General features: G+C 36.0%; 1 protein-coding gene across 3 annotated transcripts in view; it reads left to right on the top strand.

The window, feature by feature from the left end:
- Nucleotides 1–22029, top strand: part of LOC309858835 (serine/threonine-protein kinase Sgk3) — a 144811-nt gene that overhangs the window by 80214 nt on the left and 42568 nt on the right. For all 3 annotated transcript variants that reach the window (XM_082719131.1, XM_082719130.1, XM_082719132.1), the window contains exons 3-5: nucleotides 2033–2116; nucleotides 7485–7557; nucleotides 15321–15396. In XM_082719131.1, the coding sequence (XP_082575257.1) occupies nucleotides 2033–2116; nucleotides 7485–7557; nucleotides 15321–15396 (233 nt within the window). The remainder of the gene's footprint in view (nucleotides 1–2032; nucleotides 2117–7484; nucleotides 7558–15320; nucleotides 15397–22029) is intronic.

Raw genomic sequence — 22029 nt, 5'->3', positions numbered from 1 at the left:
AAAAAGCCCTTGTTCATAAGTCATACGGCTGATTGGTAACTTCATGGGGCTTTATCTGAAGCAGGGCTGCTTCTGCCTGGAGCCTATTTGTGGCTTCTAGTCTTGGCTGTCCTTGGGTAACCATGGGAAACCACCTTACCATACTAGGAAGCCAGCATAACTAATTCAAGAAGCTTGCAATAATCTAAACCTAAGTTTCTGATTCTTTGCTAGCAGTCCTGTCTGATCCTGAGTGCTCCATGAGTTAAATCTGTAATCTGGTCTTAGAAACACCATAGCTTCAGCGGCCCCTTAACCAGGTTCTTTATCCTCTACTTCCCTCTTCTCTCCTTGTGAGCTGTATCATCTTACAAATAAATCTGGTGTCTTACATCCAACATCTTCCTCTTAGACCACTTGATGCCTTCTTGGTTAAGACCAGAAGAGCCATGTTACCACCCACCACCAGATGTATGTAGCTCATGTAGGTACCTGGGTGCCCTTTTTCTCTCAGTCTAAGTAATCCATCACTTAACTCCAGTGATTGATACTAAGGACTTTGTTTCACCTTCCGTGTGGGATCTTATCCTCTCTCTCACAGAGGAATGTGGTTTGCAACCTGGGACCCTTCTCACTGTGCTCTTGCTAATGTGACCGTAACTTACAGAGTGCTACAGAATTCTCATTCTAATCACATGCAGTCTTGGAGAGGTGCTGTCCTCAGAGTATTATCTATGAACCTGTGAGCATAGCTTTCAATCTTTTATGGGAAAGGATAGTTTATACATATTTGTATGCCCATGTTCTAAAATAAACCTTGTTTACTCCAAGTTGTCTGAAAGACTGTGGACTGCTGTATTGTAAACTCCAAAGTAATTCCTATCTCTTTAATTCATAACCCAAGTTATTCATCATTGAGCTTTTCCTCAAACACCTTGGTTCTTGTTACTTTTCTCTTTAGAAATGACACATGGGGCATCTGGGTGGCATACTTGGTTAAGTGTCTGACTCTTGGTTTCAGGTCAGGTCATGATCTCAGGGTTCCGGGATCAAGCCCTGTGTCAGGCTCTCTGCTCAGTGTGGAGTCTGCTTAAGACTCTCTTCATTTCCCTCTGCCCTTCCCCACCCCTCATGCTTCTTTCTCGCTTTCTCTCTCAAATTAATCTTTTAAAAAGAAAGAAAAAAAAGAAATGAAACAGATGTTTAGAGTCCCAAACCATCCTCTCTACATTATTATGTTGAATTATACTCTGAGAGAATGGGATGGGATGGATTATCAGAATTAATTCTGTATTATAATGGTTGATGATTTGATACTGGCTCTGGTATATAAAGGGCTAAAAGGTTTGCATTTTAGTCTCATAAGTCTGTGAATTTGGGCAAATTATTAAACTTTTTTGAGCCATAATTTCTAACATATATAGTAAGGGTTATAGTATTTGTTCTGCTTACTTCATAGGGTTGTTGACTCTGGTTATATGGAGTTATATATATTTATATATGATTATTAAACACAGGTAAGATAGTAGTAGGAAGTCTGAGGATAATTCCTCGTTTGAAAAATACTGTGTACAAGATGACCTAGAAGGAGAACTTTTAGCTGAGTCTTTACTGTGTGCCCCGCATCACTTTGGAAAATACTTTATAATTTCAAGATAATGGTTACTGCTGGGGAAGAAGAGAGGAGAATAGCATCAATTGAATCTATAATGTTGTAATCTTGGGGAAAGGGTCTGAAGCAAGAATGGCAAATGTTAGAATTCAGACATCTGAATGAATTCACAGGTGTTCACTGTGTTATTCTTTTGAAAACTGTAGAAATATTTCATAACATTTTAAAAATAAAATATCTCCTAAAAAATAAATAAAATAAAATATCTCCTTTCAAGAAGACTAAGTGAGTCTTTTAGCCAGTATACTTGTGTATTTTAGAGAATCATGCATAAACATGGATGTCTAATCATGAGTATAAAAATGGGTGATTCACCTACTAAGTAGCTAATGAATTTTTTTTGCAATCAAGTTTTGTTAATGCTATTTTTTATTTCCACAGGTTTATAAAGTTCTGGTCTCAATGGGCAGGAGTGAGTGGTTTGTCTTCAGGAGATATGCAGAGTTTGATAAGCTTTACAATACTGTAAGTAAATGTCAGTCTGCGGGAACTTTGTTTGTTTTAAAGATTTTATTTATTGGGGTGCCTGGGTGGCTCAGTCGTTAAGCGTCTGCCTTCAGCTCAGGTCATGATCCCAGGGTCCTGGAATCGAGCCCTGCATTGGGCTGCCTGCTCAGGAGGACTGCTTCTCCCTCTCCCACTCCCCCTGCTTGAGTTTCCTCTTTTGCTGTGTGTGTCTCTCTCTATCAAATAAATAAATAAAATCTTAAAACAAATTATTAATTTGACAGACAGAGATCACAAGTAGGCAGAGAGTCAGGCAGAGAGAGGGAGAAGCAGGCTCCCCACTGAGCGGAGAGCCTGATGTGGGGCTTGATCCCAACGCCGTGAGATCATGACCTGAGCTGAAGGCAGAAGCTTAACCCACTGAGCCACCCAGGTGTCCCCGGATTTTTTTTAACACAAAATACCTGAGGGTTCCTGGCTGGCTCAGTTGGAAGAGTGTGGAACTCTTGATCTTAGGGTTGTGAGTGCAAGCCCCATATTAAGTATAGAGAGTATTTAAATAAATAAAACTTAAAAAATATGTAATGAAATAAAACACCTAAGAAAACTTACAAATGAGAGAGATTTTTTTTTTAAAGATTTTATTTATGTATTTATTTATTTATTTGAGAGAGAGAGAGAGATGCAAGGGGACAGAGGAAGAGGGAGAAATAGCCTCCCTGCTGAGCAGGGAATTTGATGTGGGATTTAGTCTCAGGACCCTGAGACTATGACCTGAGCTAAAGGCAGACACATAACCGACTGAGCCACCCAGGGACCCCAAGAGAGATTTCTTTGATTAAATAATATTCCTTCTCAAACAGATAAGCAGAAAAGGGTAAGAGATTCTTCAGAAGCATCCTAACTTTGGAATTTCTACAAAAAAGGGTGGAGAGAGGATTGTTGAGAATTTTCGAGTAAACTCTTAAAGATGTGAAAATTATATGTGCAGCTTAAAATACAGTTAATATCAGAATATTAGAAATAAATTCTTTCTACTGCCTCACTAATAGTTGTTTATCGCCGTTTTGTTTCTGGTTAAATTGCCCAGCAACTAGATTTAGGTCTGAAAGTTTGTCATAAGCTTACCTTCCTTATATAGTTGCATTTTTGGCCGGAGTTAAGTCTTCGGTTCCAGATTTTAAGTAGCCAACACAACTAAAATGTTAAGTTCTGACAGTTACTGGTAGGGTGGGGGGGTGATATCTAAGGAATCATTAATTATTTAAATTAATACAAACTATTTTTATATATTCAAAATTTAGATATTAAATATTATTTTTAAGGAGGAAGCAGGAGCACCATGGTCCTTTTAACACATCAGGCCAGATCAAACCAGTGCTTGTGTATTATTGTCCATTGTAGAGTATTAGTCATACATACCTAGGAGGCCAAAGAACACCACCTGTGTTGGTCATTGTAGACCTCACATTATTAAGACAGCTCTGGGTTCTGAGCTTTGCTTCAATTAAAGAAAAAAGCAGTTATGCTTTAAATCCCAAATTTCAATTTTTCTCTGCCCTAAGCATAAATAGGAATCTCTTTATGTCATTATTTAATAAATGGTAGATTACCAGGCATCCTTCAGAAAAAATTGTTTCGTATTCAGAAGGTAATTTTTTTCAAATTTTTTAACGCTGTCTCTTGATTTTAAAAAAGTAGAATTAAATAGATGCAGAAGTGTGTGACTTACCATTTGTAAAATCTTTAAATATGGAGAAAGTTAAACATATCTCAGTTAAGAGATAACTAACTTCCTAAATGGGCCTGAATGAATCCAGTGACTAGCTGTACAACATTCCATGTTTTGTTAAGTCACGAAAGTAAGGCTTCTGACTCATTTTTTTTTTTTAAGATTTTATTTATCTACTAGAGAGAGAGAGAGAGAAAGAGAGAGAGCGCGCGCACTTGCATGCACGCACATGAGTGGGTGATAGGCAGAGAGAGAAGCAGCTCCCTGCCAAGCAGGGAGTCTGATGGGGCTTAATCCCAGGACTCCAGGATCATGACCTGAGCCAAAGGCAAATGCTTAACTGACTGAGCCACCCAGGTGCCCTTTCCAATTCATTTCTATTTAGTATTTCACTGTGTTTTTCTTTGAAATAGTATTCAAATGTTTTGCTAGTTAAAATTGAATTGAATTAAATTAAATTGAATTAAAAAGTAATACTTAAGTTTTTAAATGGCATTTTTTCCTGTGTAAAATTAATATGTATTCTAGAAAATCTGGAATGTGGAGGAAATTAAGTGTTTAAACTTAAAAATCACCCCTCCTATGTTGCTACTCAGAGGTAACTGTAGTATTTTTACTGTGTTTTCTTCTGTTCTTAAATTTTTCCTTAATGCATATGTAACCGAACTCTCTCTATATATATTTTTAATTGCTTAATTAGAGGCTATCGAGGCAGTCTTTTTTTTACTGTAAGTGAAGTCACACTTTTGAAACAAAATAATATCCAAAAACAATTTGTACATGAGGCTATCTTCTGTAATGTTAATCATTTTTATTTATTTATTTATTTTATTTTTAAGTAGGTTCCACATGCAGTTTAGAGCCCAAAGCAGTGCTCAAACTCATGACCCCAAGATCAAGACTTGAGCTGAGATCAAGGGTCAGATACTTTATTGACTGAGCCACCCAGGTACCCCATAATGTTGAGAGATTAAAAAATAATTACATTAAAAAATAGTTTATATTGGAGACTGGGTGAGGGTTGAATTGCCAGCTCTGTTTGAAATTCTTGGATACCGTTATGTAAATGATCGGCATTTTTTGAGGATTGTACAGATTTGACCATAGCTATCATGATGGTACTTTAACAAACATATGCACATGTAGATAGTTTATATGAACTTCTTAGAGAAATAAGATCAGGTTTTTTCCAGTGAACTACGAATAACTGAAAATCTGAGGTTCTTTCTATATTTGCTTAAATGATTATATGAGTCAGATTTACCTTCTAAACGTGTTTCCTTCTGTAGAATTGTTTATAAGAAGGAGGAATGTAGGGGATGTGGCCTAAAAACTCAGCAGTGTGGAAATCTTGCATGAGTGAAGAGCCATCCTCATGTCATGGTGGTTTCATGATTTAAGTAACTAGAGATTATGGATGTCTGGGGTGCCTGGATGGCTTAGTTGATTAAATGTCTGCCTTCAGCTCAGGTCATGATACCCAGGGTCCTGAGATCAAGCCTCACAGCAGGGAGTTTGCTTCTCCCTTTTCCTGTATCCCTCCCTGCCTCCCCACCCCTCACTTTCTGTAAATAAATAGCTAGAGATTAATTAGTTTAAGGGTGTTAATATTTGAATAGCTTTAAATATAAAGAAGAAGTGAATGATTTGTTTGGGGTACTCTCCCCCACCATGATCACTTTCATTTCCTTATTCCATCAAACATCCCATCTTAAGCTTTCTGCAGAAATTTTTCCTCAAATCTAGTTGAGTTTTTATTATCCTTCTCCCTCTTTTTTTCTGTATTTCTCTTCCTTTTTTCATCTTTTTCTTATTTCTCCATTTTCTCTGTCTGCCTGTTTTTCTGTAACTCCAAATTCTGTGCGTCCTGCAGTGAGGGTGGCAAAGCAAAACACAGGAATCATGTCAGTTGTGTTCCTTGAAACCATAGAAGTGAGGTTCAGCCTGGCCTGGATTTCTCTAAGTTGTTTTTTTAAAAAGATTTTTGTTTATTTATTTATTTGACACAGAGGGAGAAATGACAAGTAGGCAGAGAGGCAGGCAGAGGGAGTGGGGGAAGCAGGCTCTCCGCTGAGCAGAGAGCCCGACACAGGGCCCTGAGACCCTGACCTGAGCTGAAGACAGAAGCCCAACTCACTGAGCCACCCAGGTTCCCCATCCCTAAGTTTGAAAACACAAATTCTTTCCCTGTGCTCCCTTTAGAGTAAAAGAAAAAAACAAAAAGTAAAATATCCATTCTATAAATATTTTGTCCATAGAAATGTATTTTTATGATTGTAGTTTGCATTTTAAATTTTTTTTTTTTTTTTACATTTTTATTTATTTATTTGACAGACAGAGATCACGAGTAGGCGGAGAGTCAGGCAGAGAGAAGGGAGGACGCAGGCTTCCTGCGGAGCAGAGAGCCCAATGCGGGGCTTAATCCCAGCACCCTAGGATCATGACCTGAGCCGAAGGCAGAGGCTTTAAACCACTGAGCCACCCAGGTGCCCCTGCATTTTAAATTGTAGAAATTATTGCACATATACAGAAGTAGAATAGCATAAATATAGAAAATAATATAACGTACCAGCCAGCTGTCTTAGGTCCAGATACACGGCCATTCTTGTTTCATCTCTTTCCCTAGCCAGCCCACTGTAATTTTGAAGCAAATTTTAGACTTCGTTTCATTTCATCTGTAAATATTTTAGTATATGTCTCTAAAAAGATAAAAGTTCTTTAAAAATGCACACACACACACACACACACACACACAATTAGTAATCACATGTGAAAATAATTAACAATAACATTTTAATATCTAATAGTCAGTGTTTATATGACTGGTTAATAAATCTATGAAGTGTCTTTATGTCACAAAGTCTCCCCCTCCACCTCTCTTTTCTTTCCTTTACAGTTCTTTGTTGAAAAAGTAGGGTCATTTGTCTACAGATTTTTCAGTCCGAATTTTGCTGACTGCATACTCATGGTGTAGAGTGATTAATATTCTTCCATTCTTTGTATTTTCTGACATTTCGGTAGTTGGGTATGTAGTGTGTGTGTGTGTGTGTGTGTGTGTGTGTGTAGTTTTTTGACATGAAGCTTATAATAAAAATAAGCCTTAGCCCATTTTAATGACTTTACTGCCCCAAATTTAAGGTCTTCAGGGCCACATTGTTCTTTGTCCTGGGATAAGCAAATCTGATAAGCAGATGTATTAAAATTTTAATAAGGGGTAGGCTAGAGCAGAGGCTATTGGAAAACAAAATTCACCACTTTCTTAAAAACAATTGTTAAGTCTGATCATTTAGAAAGAATGCAAAGATCACAACTTCTCTTGAGGTAATAAATGGTGAGTAACATGTATTCAGAGCTTTACTCCAGATTCTTATCTAAGCTCTAAAATTATCTCCATTTTACAAACAAGAAAACTGAAACACAGAGATGTTAAGTAACTTATCCAGGGTCACAAAGATACTAAGTGTTCTATTGGGACAAAATAGGATGATTAGACAAGCTAATGTTATTTTATTGGTATAATTTAATATTGTATTTATTTGATCATGATGTCCTTAAAAGTATGCCTTACAGATTTTCTTGAAAATCAGATTGTAATTTGTTTTGGTACATGTATAACCAGTTAAGTTCGTATAATGGTATTTTTAAAAATTCTAGTTAAAGAAACAATTTCCTGCTATGGCCCTGAAGATTCCTGCCAAGAGAATATTTGGTGATAATTTTGATCCAGGTAAGCAATACCTTCATAGACCAGCCATAAGTGATAATTGAAGTTTGAAGTAATAGGTAATGTGTTGATTGTGCTGTATGGTGCACGAGGTTTCACAAAGCTAATCGATTTCATGTTCTTTGAACATAATGCCTCAGGATGGGGCTTTCTGTGTGCCAGGCATTGTTTTGGGATTTTTTTTAAGATTTTATTTATATATTTGACAGGGACAGTGAGCGAACACAAGCAGGGGTAGCAGGAGAAGGAGAAACAGACTCCCCCTGGGCAGAGAGCCCTATGCGATGTGGGGCTCCATTCCAGGACCCTGAGGTCATAACCTGAGCCAAACTTAACTGACTGAACCACCCAGGCGCTTCCCAGGCATTGTTTTAAACACTTCGCATGTCTCTGGGTTTTTGTTTTTGTTTTATGTTCAGTTAGCCACTGTGTAGTATATCATTAGTTTTTGATGTAGTGTTCAGTGATTCATTAATTATGTATAAAACTCAGTGCTCATCACAGCATGTGCCCTCCTTAATACCCACCACCCTGTTACCCCATCCTCTTATACCCTCCCCTCTGAAACCCTCAGTTTGTTTCCCAGGGTCCCTAGTTTCTCACGGTTCATCTCCCTCTCTGATTTCTCCCCGTTTGGATTCCCTCCCTTCTCCTATGGTCCTCTGTGCTATTGCTTATGTTCCACATATGAGTGTAACCATACGATAATTGTCTTTCTCTGCTTGACTTACTTCACTTGACATAATCCCCTCCATTTCCACCCATGTCAATGCAAATGGTGGGTATTCATCCTTTCTGATGGCTGAATAATATTTCATTGTGTATATCTTCTTCATTCATCTGTTGAAGGGTATCTCAGCTCCTTCCACAGTTTGGCTGTTGTGGACTTTGCTGCTATGAACACTGGGGTGCAGGTACCCCTTCTTTTTACTGCATATGCATCTTTGGGATAAATATCTAGTAGTACAATTGATGGGTCATAGGGTAGCTCTATTCTTAACATCTTGAGGAATGTCCATACTGTTTCCCGGAGTGGTTGCACCAGCTTGCATTCCCACCAACCATGTAAGAGGGTTCCCCTTTCTTCACATCCTCACCAACACTTATTGTTTCCTGTTGTGTTAATTTTTGCCATTCTTATCAGTGTAAGGTGGTAGCTCATTGTGGTTTTGATTTGTAATTCCCTGATGGCTAGTGATGTTGAGCATTTTTTCATGTTTCTATTAGCCATTTGTATGTCTTCTTTGGAGAAATGTCTGTTCATGTCTTCTACCCATTTTTTGACTGGGTTATTTGTTTTTTGAGTATTGAGTTTAAAAAGTTCTTAATAGATCTTGGATTTCAGCTCTTTATCTGTAATGTCATTTGTAAATATCTTCTCCCATTCCGTGCCTGCCTCCTAGTTTTGTTGACTATTTCGTTTTCTGTGCAGAAACTTTTTATCTTGATGAAGTCCCCAAAGTTTTTTTTTTGCTTTTGTTTCACTTGCTTTGGAGATTTGTCTTGAAAGAAATAACTGTGGCTTATGTTGAAGAGGTTACTGCTTATGTTTGGATCTTTTAATTCATTAAGTCCTCACAAAACCCTTTGAGGTGGGTGTTCTTATTATCATCACTGTTTTATAGGTAAGGAAATTGAGGCACATTTAGGTTAATTAATTTGCCCAGGGTCACAGCTAGTAAGTGTCAGATTTGGAAATTAAATTCCAGCAGTCTAGCTTCAGGTAAATTTATAGGTCATTAAGGATAATTTGGGGGTACTTTTGTAACCATGAAGGACATTCTTTGTTACATCCAGAATATTTATTAAATATATACTGTATACACAAGAACTCTGCAAGGCTCTGAATGGGATACTAAGAAAATGTCCTATTGTTCACCCTTAGGAAGCCTCATGAAACAGGGCTGTCAGGAGTCTGGAGCTGTATGTCTGAAGCCTCAAGTCTGGAACTTCTTTCACTTGAATACATAGTAGCAGTCCAGGTTACAAATGGCTGCTTACAGAGAGACAGAGGTCTCCTTATCCATCACATAACCTCCTTATGCAGATGAGAAAAGCTGTCTATCTGTGCTACAGGTGAATCCTGATGAGCTAGAGTGCTGTCTATCCTTATCATCTATCTGGCTTACCTTTGTAACTAATTTGCTTGTAGCCTTGTAACCCATTAAACCTATGATTCTATATATGTCTGCTTTCTTGGATCTCTACTCAAGACACAAGTTCTCACATCACTTATCTTGATTGGACATCTTCTCTGCAACTCAGTCTTCTATCATTTCTTTACCTCTCAAACCTTTTCCCACTGTGCCCTGTGAAATTCTGTCCATGATTAGCAAATTCCTTTTTATCCTTCATCTTTTTCATATTTCTTTTATATTCTTGCTTTAATTAAACTTGGTTTTTTCCCCTGAGGTGGCTGGATCATTCCCTATAGCCCTCTCAACTAGAGGCTCTTCATTATTTTACACTTTATGAACCTTAGGATTGGAGAGGGTTCTTACTTCCCCTGTTATGTGTAGAATTTTTTTCCCTTGAGAGAATTTAGCACACTTCATTGTCATTGCCAGTCTGTCTCATCTGGCTGTAGATTTTATGAACATTGATATTTGTTTTTTTATCGATTTATAGTGCTTGGTAGATCTTGGGTTTTCAATAAATATTACTTGAATAAAGGAATTCATTAATAAAAAGAAGCAAATTAAAAAGAGGCAGCTCTTGCTCAGAAGCATAGTTCATAGAGTCAGAAGACTGAGTTGCCACAACAAAGCTAGACTGGACATTCTGCAGAATTGATTCTGTAGGCCAGTGCCTTTGTACTAATTTTGTTTTTAACTGCAGAATGCTTTTTCCCGGTGATATCTCTTGCAGAATATGTCCTGTCTCAAACAGATAAAAAGGGAGCTGCTTTGTTGGTAGAACAGTGAAATGTGTCTGCAGAGCACAGGCTGAAAAACATCATCATGGACAACATGTTAGTCCTAGAGTACCTACCCTATTTGGGTAAAGAGAGTATGAAGAACGACGTGAAATCGATAGTGTGTGATACACAGTAGGCACAGCAGAGAGAAGAGACAAGATAGAGGCTAGAACACTGGCTAAGGGACTGTTTCAATAGACCTCACATTAGATAATCAGAACGAAGACTGGTGTGGAAATGAGCTATAAATGGAGCAGTATGCAGGAACTCTTGTAAGGAAAAATCTCTAAGAAGTCTACTCTCTCTGTCAAATAAATAAAGAAAATCTTAAAAGAAATCTTGGTGATTGCTTAGGTAAAGTAGATGTAGAGAAGAGAATGAGAGACAAGTGAGGTGTCAAGACTGGGTGAACGAGAGAATGAGTTACTGTGAAGTGGCAGAAAGACATCTGAGAGGAGTCGAACTGTGTTTTGATAATAAAGACTTGAACTCAGGCTAGAGTTCTGGAGAGCCCTTAGTTGAACCTAGTGATAGAATCATTTCATTTCGTCTTGGGAAGAAGACAAAGAGATAGAGATATCTCTGTGTTCTTATGTCATAGTTTAAGAGGATGTCTCCATATTCTTGTCTTCACTTCTTGATTCTGATGGTTGCCAACCTCTCTAAGATAAGTTTTATATATCTGAAGGTAGATTTTAAGAGTTATTTCTGCCTGTAATTTCCAGAGTTAAAGTTTCATTTTGAATTTAAGGATCTTTCTGTAGAGAGCACAGAGATACCTATACTTTTAATATCAAGCCTTTTGCCAGTAGGATCCTGAGGTCAGTATATAAACTACTGTTTTTTTTGAAGTTTAAAAAAAAAACAAGTTTATTTTATCTTAACTACTGAAAAATAAGTATATAAAATAACAAAATCAGTGTGAGTCCAATAAAAGATAGAGCTTGTGAAATTTAGAGAATATGAATGTTAGAATATATAACTATTTGCTCAGTATTTTATTTATCCCTTCACAAAAACATCACTTAACATGAGTTAAGTACCTTTAATAACACTTGGTTAAGGGCTAAAGATAAAATATTTTTTTAAAGGCATGATCCTTCCACGGCTTGTATATAAACCACTTTTATTTCTTTAACGCTTACTAATTGAAGAGAACTAGGTTTGTACAAAATAACTCTCCATTATTATTCTAGTCTTTGCATCCTTCTGAAGCCAAGACATTGTACCCATCTAGTTCTTCATAAGACTTGGTGTAGGTACCAGTGCCTCAGGAAATTTTTCTTAAGTGCTAGTCCCTGGGCAGAGTTGAGGAGCCTCTTTGTTCTCATAGCAGCTTGTGAATTCTCTGTTCCTTTGGTGTGCTGAAGGAGTGACTTGTTTAAATTTGTTTTCCACTAGAATTTGAACTTATTGAGTATAGGTACCATGTCTTAATTAAACATTTTTGTATTTCTAGTGCCTTGTACAGGGTGAAGTGTCTAATAGCTGATTGGTGAACAAATGAACAAATGTATCCATGCATGTTATTTTCAACTAGTCACTTATTTTGGAAGGTCTACTTAATATTAGGTTAAAGATTTTTAAAAAATCACTTCTCTTAGAACTTAAACTTTCAAATAGTTGGTGATTCTGAATTAGGTACAGTAATTTTGTTAACCATGTTACTCCTTTTTTTTTTTTCCTTCAGTCAGATGACTTTTATTTTGAGTCCCAAAATGTTATAGCTATAAAGAGAGCTTACAGATCATCTAATTCTATCCCCTACTTGACAGATTAAAGAAGGGAGGAGTCTGTGGTTAGAAAACTAGGCAGTGGCACAAGTGAGATTTAATTACATCTTACCCTCTGATTCCAGTGTTCTTTCCCTATAGTAGGCTGTTTTTTAAAATGCTGCTACCATTATAATAGTAACATATAATAACATATATATAGTAATTTAATAATATAATAACAGTAGCAGTAGTAATAATAATAACTGTGCCATTATTTGAGTTCCTAACTGTAAAGTAGCTTTTTTACCTCCATTTCATGCATGAGGAAAGTAGAGACTTAGCAAAGATCAGCCACACAGCTAATATATAGCAGAATTACATTCATCCAGGTTTGTTTATTTCTCTTTTCACTTTATTGTCCGATTTATGCATGTTATCTTTTAAAACAAAATTCACAATATTATTATGTACATTCTATTTTAAAATTTTAGATAACTTGTTTGGAACATTACAAAAATCTTAACCTAATCTGAAAAGTGTGGGTTAGGACTGAAAAAAAAAAAATCTGGTCCCTGGGAGCTCTAAATACTTTTGGTGGTGAGTATAATTAGGCATGCTGGCCACGAGTGGCAGTATTAGGATTAAAACTCAAGGCCTCCTTACTTCAGAGTTTAGTGATTTTTTTTTCCTGTTGTCCCACAGTATTGGAAATTGTGTCCTCTTAGTTGATTTTTCTTGAAATAGTGAAATGACAGAGAAATCTGTATAGGTCATTTTTGTATGTACTCTAAAGACTAAAACTCTCATTTTATTGTCTAAACATTGATTTCAGTCTCTAACTGAAATTTCTTTTGAGTTACAACAGATAAATTCACTTAAGTTCTTCATTGGAGAGATTTTTAAAAATATATCTCTCCAGGCGCTCCTAGGTAGCTCAGTAGTGGTTAAGTATCTGACCCTTGATTTCAGCTCAGGTCATGATCCTTGGGTCGTGGGATCGAATCCCACACAATGTGGAACCTGCTTGGAATTCTTTCCCTCTCCCCCTCCACCCCCTCTCGCGTGCACAAGCCTATATGTATATATATTAATCTCTAACTGTAATTCTTAAAGACAGTATGTCAGCTGTATATAAATTCTTGGGACTCACCCAGTAATGGACTTGTATCCATTTTAATCTTACCTGGGATTTTTAAAGATATTTGTTGCATGCTTAACGTTTATCTACAAATTAAGCTTGAAATTTCCTCAAATCTCTGACTACTGTAGGGCTTCTTTTTTCATTACTGACTTCTTTCTCATTTTGGGTTTTCCATAAGGGCTTTTAAAAACTGTTCAAAGTCAGCAACGAAATGGAAGGTCTAGTTATACTTACTGCAGCATGGGCTGTAGCTCAACTAAAGACAGAAACTTACTCTTACAATGATCTCCCAATGTAAAATGTACCTTTAGTAAGTATCCACAGAACAGGTTAGAGCTGCATCCCTATAATCATTAACTTTTCTCTATCTCAAATGTAGTCATTCATTTTAGCTTTCTCCTATGTTACTACGTTCAGTTCCTGAAAAATAACGGTTTCAAGTGTAGTTTCTAATGTAAACCTCACCTAAACCTTACCTAAGCTTTACACTGTGGTAAATAGAAGAATGCCCTTAGAAGAGTTTTATAAGATACCATCCTGAAATTCTTCAAGAAATTCACAGTTTAACAAGAAAAAAAGTACTAAGTGCATTTGGATCTAACAGACCAGATCTGACTTATATTTTTTCTTTTATAGCCATACCTTACCTTTAAGAAATGGAAATAAACCTAAGTGACTAGAAACAACCCATAATTTTGGTGACAAACATTGTACATTAAAACCTTTATTACATAGAAACCATTTTACTAAACCAAAACTCATTCTTTTTTTTTTTTTAATATTTTATTTATTTATTTATTTATTTGACAGAGAGATCACAAGTAGGCAGAGAGGCAGGCAGAGAGAGAGAGAGAGGGAAGCAGGCTCCCCGCCAAGCAGAGAGCCCAATGTGGGGCTCGATCCAAGGAGCCTGGGATCATGACCTGAGCCGAAGGCAGAGGCTTTAAACCACTGAGCCACCAAAACTCATTCTTGAGTTGAATAATGTTTATAGATTTTTATTGAGAAATTCACCCTTTGAGACACTTTCTCAAGCATTCTGGGTTTTTTTTTTTTTTTCCATTTTTAGAGTATATTTCTTAAGAATTAGGGTTTAGGTTGGTGGATTTGTAACCCTACAACAATAAATAACAACAACAATAACAAAAATAGTAATAGCTAAAGATTGTGCTCTTTCTGTCTACCAACATTTTACTGTAAATTAATATGCATTGTCTCAATCCTATAACAGCATTAAGAGGTCTAAAATTGTATCATTTTACAAGTAAGGATTTAAATCTCAGAGAGGTTCAAGGTCAGTTAACTAGTAAGTAGCAAAGATGCTTGAATAAAGTATTTTTAATTCAAAGAAACTTTTGTGCTTAACCTTTATTGCTAACCTGCTGATGCATAATCCTTAATTATCAAGTCAAAACACTTTGAAGTTGCTAGACAGTTGTTTTTTAGAAAATTGTTCCATTGTATTTTTCAAGGGATGTTTAGCAGGGGGAATTTTTTAGCAGCCAAGTTTTGGTGATACTCACCAAAAAGTAACAAGAATTACTGGAAATCCTTGTAACTGGTTAATTGATACTCAGTTAACCAGTTACAAGGATTTCCAGTAATTCTTGTTACTTTTTTAAATTAGTGCAATTTTCCATCACCAGTGTCATTGTGTTAATTTTTATTCATTACATGATAGTACTTGAGGAGTTGGGCAAAGCAAAGCCCCTCTTTAAGTTTTATAGTGAATTTATTTAGAACCTAAATTGGACATTTCTTTGGAGAGTTCTCTTTTGGGAGATATGTTTTCTGCTTGATTTTAATTTTATAATCATTGTATTTATATATTTAAATATATATATTTTTAAGTATTATTGTATATCAAGAAACATGAATTAAGGAATAGCTTATTGATGAAAATGCACTCTTTTCATTGTCCATTCTTACATAACTGTATTGATAATCATAGTCTGACGTAAATAATCCTAATAGTTTATGTCTCTCTTAACAGATTTTATTAAACAAAGAAGAGCAGGACTGAATGAATTCATTCAGAACTTAGTTAGGTATCCAGAACTTTACAACCAGTAAGTAATTTTCATTGTGTTTTGAAGAGGTGCTGAAGCCCAATTTAAGAATCTTGAATAAGCTACAGATAAAGATTTTATACATTCCTTGGAATATTATTGTGCTGTATGTGTTTGTAAAATCCTCAAGCAGTTTTCCCCTGGTGTTCTTAATCTTCTTTTCCCTCCATCAACTCAAGGCCCCATCTATTCAAGGCCCTAGTTATTGTCTGTCTTTCTTTTGTACTTGTATTAGCTTTGTAGATTAAACTTGAAAGAACTTTGCATAGTACAGAGTTACATAGTACAGAGTAATGTAATTTTTCTAATTATATTCAGAAAGCATTTATAAATCACTGTGTTGTACACCTGAAACTAATATTACACTATATGTTAACTAACTCAAATTTAAATAAAAACCTTTTTTAAATTGCTCATCAGAATTTTATTTTGTTTGGTTTTTGAGGTTTTGTTTTGTTTTGTTTTTGTTTGTTTTTTTGACATATGCTCAGCGATTTATATATTTTTATTTATTTATTTATTTTTCTATTTAACATATAGTGTATTATCTGTTTCAAGGGTACAGGTCTGTGATTCATCAGTCTTACATAATACATAGTGCTCACCACAACACATACCCTCTCCAGTATCCATCGCCCAGCCACCCCATCTCCCTATACTCCTATCCTCCGGAAATCCTCCATTTGTTTCCTAAGATTAAGATCTTGTATGGTTTGTCGCCCTCTCTGGTATCGTCTCGTTTCATTTTTTCCCTCTCTTGCCGTGTGATCCTCAGCCTTGTTTCTTAAATTCTGCATATCAGTGAGATCATATGATAATTGTCTTTCTCTGAGTGACTTATTTCGCTTAGCATGATACCCTCTAGCTCCATCCATGTTGTTGCAGATGCCAGGTTTTCTTTTTTTGATGGCTGCATATTCCATTGTGTGTCTATGTGTGTGTGTGCATGTGTATGTGTACACATATACACCACATCTTCATCCATTCATCTCTCAGTGGACATCTGGGCTCTTTCCATAGTTTGGTTTAAATAAAAACTTTTTTAAAAAGAACTTATTAAGTATCTGCTCTATGCATTGGTAATGAAAAAACCTGCCAGAGGCACAGGCTCCCAGTCTAGTGGGAGAAACAGACATGTAAACAAGCAATTAAAGGTAAGAAAGTTTTATGATAGAGGTACTAGAAGACAATGGAGAAAAATGTGGCCAGCTTTCCTTGGGAGGAGGGCAAACAAGTCTTCCTGGGATTTAAAGGATGTGCAGTTGTTCAAGAAAAGGTAGGGAGTACATCCAGGCAAAAGGAGTAGTACATGTAATGGAATCTACAAAAAGCCGGACATGTTGAAGACATTTAAGTGTTTACATTTCACAGTGACTAGAATATGGAGTAGGTTTTCAGAAAGGAGATAAGGCTGAAGGAGTTGGCAAAGGTCATGCACACATGCCACTATCCTTGTTCCATGTGGAGCAGTATTCTCTTGACCCAGACAAGGTCTCCAGGCCTTCGCCACCCAGAACTGCAGGCAGCCACTTAACAAGGGGCTTTCCCAGCCCTGTGTGGGTCTCATGCCACTAAGCTGGAAAGGTGAGTCATATCAGAAATACCTAGGAACATACAGGTAGATCCATGGCTTGACATGTGTTTTCATTTTTGGGTCTTCAGCTTAGATCCACTCCCTAACCATTAATTTTTCCTGTCTGCACTTGAGATTACTTCAGATTGTCACATTAGTGGCTTGTTTGAAATAGAGTTCATAAATCGAGAGGTTGAATTTGTCTTCTTTGACAGAGCCTCACATGGAATAAATATAGAACAAATGTTGTTGCTGGTGATTATTTCTCCTGGCATTTTGAAGTGTTACTCAGAACCTCTACCTCTATGTATCAAATTCTAAATATTGATTCTGGATCTGGAACTATAGCATTTCAGAGATGTTATATTTGGTATTAAAAGTCAATTAAAAGCAATTTGATTACTTTCATTTTAACATTATACCATAAAATACATAATTCTTAAGTATATAACCTAATGGATTTTTATGTACCTATATAACCGATAATGCCACCATTGCATTCAGGGTAGAGGACATTTATAGAATTCCAAAAATAAATAGCCAAGAGATTTTTCAAACTTAATTTTTAACTGACATTTTCTTTTTAATAAAAAATGACATTTTATATTTTCTGAATCTCAGCTTGGTGTTGATAGAGCTTTGTTAATTTTCACACTTTTACTCTATACCTCAAACTATGAAATAGATTAACGAGAGCAAGAAGAGAAGCCAGTCATCAAGTGTATCTTGAACACCTACTGTGTACCTGTTTCTCCTGTGTTAAGGAAATGCACTTTACAAATACCTTTACTTAATGGGGTACTGGTTGGCTCAGTCAGCGGAATGTGTAAGTCTTGATCTTGCGGTTGTGAGTTCGAGCCCCATGTTGGGTGTAGAGATTACCTAAAAATTAAAAATACCTCTGCTTGCTTATTTTAAAACTTTTTATTAAAATTTATGTTTAGAATTATTTAAAAACTGGAATAAGATAGGTTAATACTTACATCTGTGATTTCTAGATTAAATAAAGGGTTTTCTGAGCATGTTAGTAGCGCATGATGTATTGTAAAGTAAAACAATGATGTTTGACTAAATAAAAACTTTTGAACCCCAGAAATCACAAGTGAAATTAAAAACCAAAAATGTAGGAAAATCTTCCCATAGTAAAGGACAATAGATAAAATTTGCTTAATATAGAAAGAGCTTGTACAGATAGTACACACTTAAGACACCAAAAGAAATGGACAAAGCACATTAATGATTTATGAAAGAGGAGATACAAGTGGCTGGTTAATTACCAGAGAAACTGAGTATTTCCTTATATAAGAAATGCAAATACGAGTAAAAATACCTTATTTTAGCTTTATTGCAGGATAACACATACAGAAAAGAGCACAAATCATGATTATACAACTTAATGAACTACGAGAAGTTGAACACATCTATGTTCCCACCCCTGAGGCCAAGAAATAGAACATTACGAGCATACCGGAAACCCCTCACATGCCTCCTCTGAAACTCTCTTCCTTCCCTCCTTCCCAAAGTTAATGATTCTCCTGATTTTTAGCAGGATAGATTAAGGTGCCATTGTTGTACTTTATAATACATGGAATCATACAGCATGTATTCTATATCTGGCTTGTTTTCAATCATGTGAGAGTCATTTATGTTGTTGGACACAAATATAAACACAAATATGTTGTTGGACAAATAGAATTTATTGATTTCCACTGCTCTATAATAGCCCATTGTATGAATATACTCCAGTTTATCCATTTTACTGCTGATGCACATTTGAGTTATTTTTATTTTGTTACAAATAATGTTGCCATTAACATGTCTTTTAGTGCACATGTGCAAACATGTGATAAATCTGGAGTAGAACTTCTGGGTTGCAGTGTATATGTTTAACCTTAGGGGATAATGTTAAATATGTTTTCCAAAGTGATTGTCCCAGATAATACTTCCACTATCCATGTCTGAGATCACTGCTCACCTCACCAACACTTAGTATTGTTAGTTTCTTCAGTTTTAGACATTCTGATGAGTGGGTCATGGTCACTTATTGTTGCTTTAATTTGTATTTCACTGATTACTAATAAAGTTGAGTGCCTTTTCTTTAAATTACTATTTTCACTTATATTATTAAAGATAGTAATATAAACTAATATTTAATGCTAACAAGAGCTAGAGAGAATCTTTACAATGTTCATATACTGCTGGGAAAGAATAAATTAATATAACCTCTCTGGAAATCAGCTTAACAAACTGTATTTAAATCCTGAAAATTATTTATAAGTCAGTGTATTTTTAAAAACCTATAGTGAAAATGCTAAATGCAGTTCTAAATGTTGTGCATGAAGATTATCAATGGCAACATTTATAGCAGTGTAAATTATATAGTAAAAAGTTGGAGGCCATCTATATATATATCTTAAAGCTAAAGAATCATTGAGTAACATTTAGTGCACTCTTATTATACAACATCATACATCTATCAAGAGTGACTGTTCACAAGGAGTTTTTAACAACATGGGGAAATGTTTATGATGTAATATTTAGGTGAAAAATAGTTAAGATCAAAATATTTTAAATACAGAATGGTCTTAACAGTGCAGGAAAATCTTGAAATAAAATACCACCAAGATTAGTAAAAGTTGCCTCTGTGTGTTAAGATTGAAGATCCTCAACTTCACCTTTAAAAGAAATTTTTAGTGCTTGGCTGAGGAGCCAATGGGGCGAAGCTGCCATCTGTGGGATTATGACGGAGGGCCTCTAAATCAGAATCCCACTCAGGCGAACGATAGGGCAAGGCTGTGGAGCCTCAATTGGCCTCGGTTGGCCTTGGATGGCCTAAGATGGCTGGTATGATGTGGTCCCTGCCGGCAGGCCACTGCATATGCCCTGCGTGGCGTGGCGTGGCGTACACCGCCACGCGTCAGGACTGGGGTTGGGTGCAGAGAGCCCCTCATCTCGGGAAACGGGGCGCGGCCGGAAAGGAGGCTGCACCTCTCTTTGCCCATCACGCAACGCATGTTTGTGGGGAACCTGGTGCTAAAACATTCAGAGACGGCCTGCTTCTGGGTCGGGGCTTCGTTCATAGCAGAGCAGTTCCCTCGCAGCAATTTATTTAAAGTCATCCCTCCCTCGACTTAAGGGTTTGTTTAAAAAAAAAAAAAAAAAAAGAATAAAAAATTTTTTTATTGAGATAAAATTCACATAAATATAATTCACCCTTCTAATTATTTTTAAAGTATACAATTTTGTGGTATTTAATATAATCACATTGCTGTTCAACCATCACAACTATCCATTTCTGTTGCCTCAAGGCTAATGTAACACCATCACTCCAGAGAGACTACAATTGACCCTTGAACAACATGGATTTGAACTGTGGGTCTGTTTATGCCTGGTTATTTTTTGATAACTTCAGGACAGTACTGTAAATACATTTTCTCTTGTGGTTTTTTTAAGATTTTCTGTAGGTTCCTTTATTCTAGGAATACAGTAAGTAATACATATAACACAAAGTAAGTGTTAACTCTTTATGTTAGTGGTAACGCTTTGGGTCAACGGCAAGCTGTCAGTAGTTAAATTTGGGGGGAATCAAAAGTAACACATGGATTTTCAACTACATGGGGCATTGCTGTCCCTAACCCTCAAGTTGTTGAAGGGTTAGCAGTACTTTTGAATTTCCCCCAAACCTTAGCAACCACTAATCTGCTTTTCTATTACTATGGGTTTGCCTACTGTGGACATTTCATAAAATGCAGTCTTATAATATATGACCTTTTTCGTCTTTTTTTTTAGCCTAATGTTTTTGACGTTCATCCATGGAATATCATGTGTCAGTACTTCATTCCTTTTTATGACAAAATAATATTCCATTGTGTGGATATGCTACATTTTGTTTGTCCATTCATTAGCTGATAGACATTTGGGTTATTTCTACTTTTTGGCTATGTGAATAATGCTGCTATGAACATTTGTGAGTTTTTGTGTGAATATGTTCTTATTTTTCTTGGATACATACCTAGGAATGGAATTGCTTAATCACATGGAAATTCTATGTTTAACTTTTTGAAGAACTGCCAAACTCTTTTTTCCACAGTGGCTATTATCCATTCTCATCAACCCTACTGTTTTTTAAAAATTATTTTTCATTTTTCTGAATTTCCTACAATGAATCTATATTTTACTTAAGCATTAAAGACAATGTGAGGAAGAGAAACCTCAGATACAGGGATTAAATCATCCCTCAGGGTTGTCATTAATGCAATCCTCTCTGCATTAGTGCACCAAGGCCTCTCTTGTATTTTACTCTCATTTTTTTCTCTTCATATTTGGTCTTCCTACTCATCTCATCATCCCTCCCATTGATACCCATTTTCATGTATTTGTTATGTCTTTGGAATTTGCTTTATTGAGTGTTGCTTCATGTCTGTGAATATTTAATATATATATACACAAAAATGATACTGTGCTACCTTGTTTCTGACTTGAGTAGAATTCTCTGTGGTCAGTGACCATAGCTTTCTTACTAATTTCTCTAGTGGCAGATGTCTATTTTGCTTTTGATTAACTATTAGAAAGTTACAGTCAGTATCCTAGTTATGTGTCTTTTGAAACTGCACATAATTTTTTTTGTGGTTTATTCCTAGAACTGGAATTTCTGGGCCCAGGAAAAATGCAGACACAGTTACACCAAGTATTGCCAAATTTCTTTTCAGAAAAGTTGCCTCATTTCACATTCTTACTAGCAATGCATGAGGGTGTCTCTTTCCCTATATCCATACCAACTTCTGATGTTATCTGTCTTTCTAACTTTTAGCCAGTTAATGGACATAAAATGACATCTTATTAGTGTTTTAATTTGAATTTCTTCTATTATTAATTAAGCTAGACATCGTCCTTACCATTTGGGTCTTTTTCTTTATGAACTGCCTTGTTGATAGCTTTGACCATTTGTTGAATTCCCTATTTTTAAAAAATTAATCATTTTGTTCCTTTTATAATAATATTGACGGATTGTATTGGCTTTCATTCTTTAAATATTACTGTGGTTATTTTCAATTTAAAAG

This window comes from Mustela nivalis (genome assembly GCF_964662115.1).
Source record: "Mustela nivalis genome assembly, chromosome: 2".
Taxonomy (NCBI): domain Eukaryota; kingdom Metazoa; phylum Chordata; class Mammalia; order Carnivora; family Mustelidae; genus Mustela; species Mustela nivalis.
This window is presented reverse-complemented; position numbering and strand designations above follow the sequence as displayed.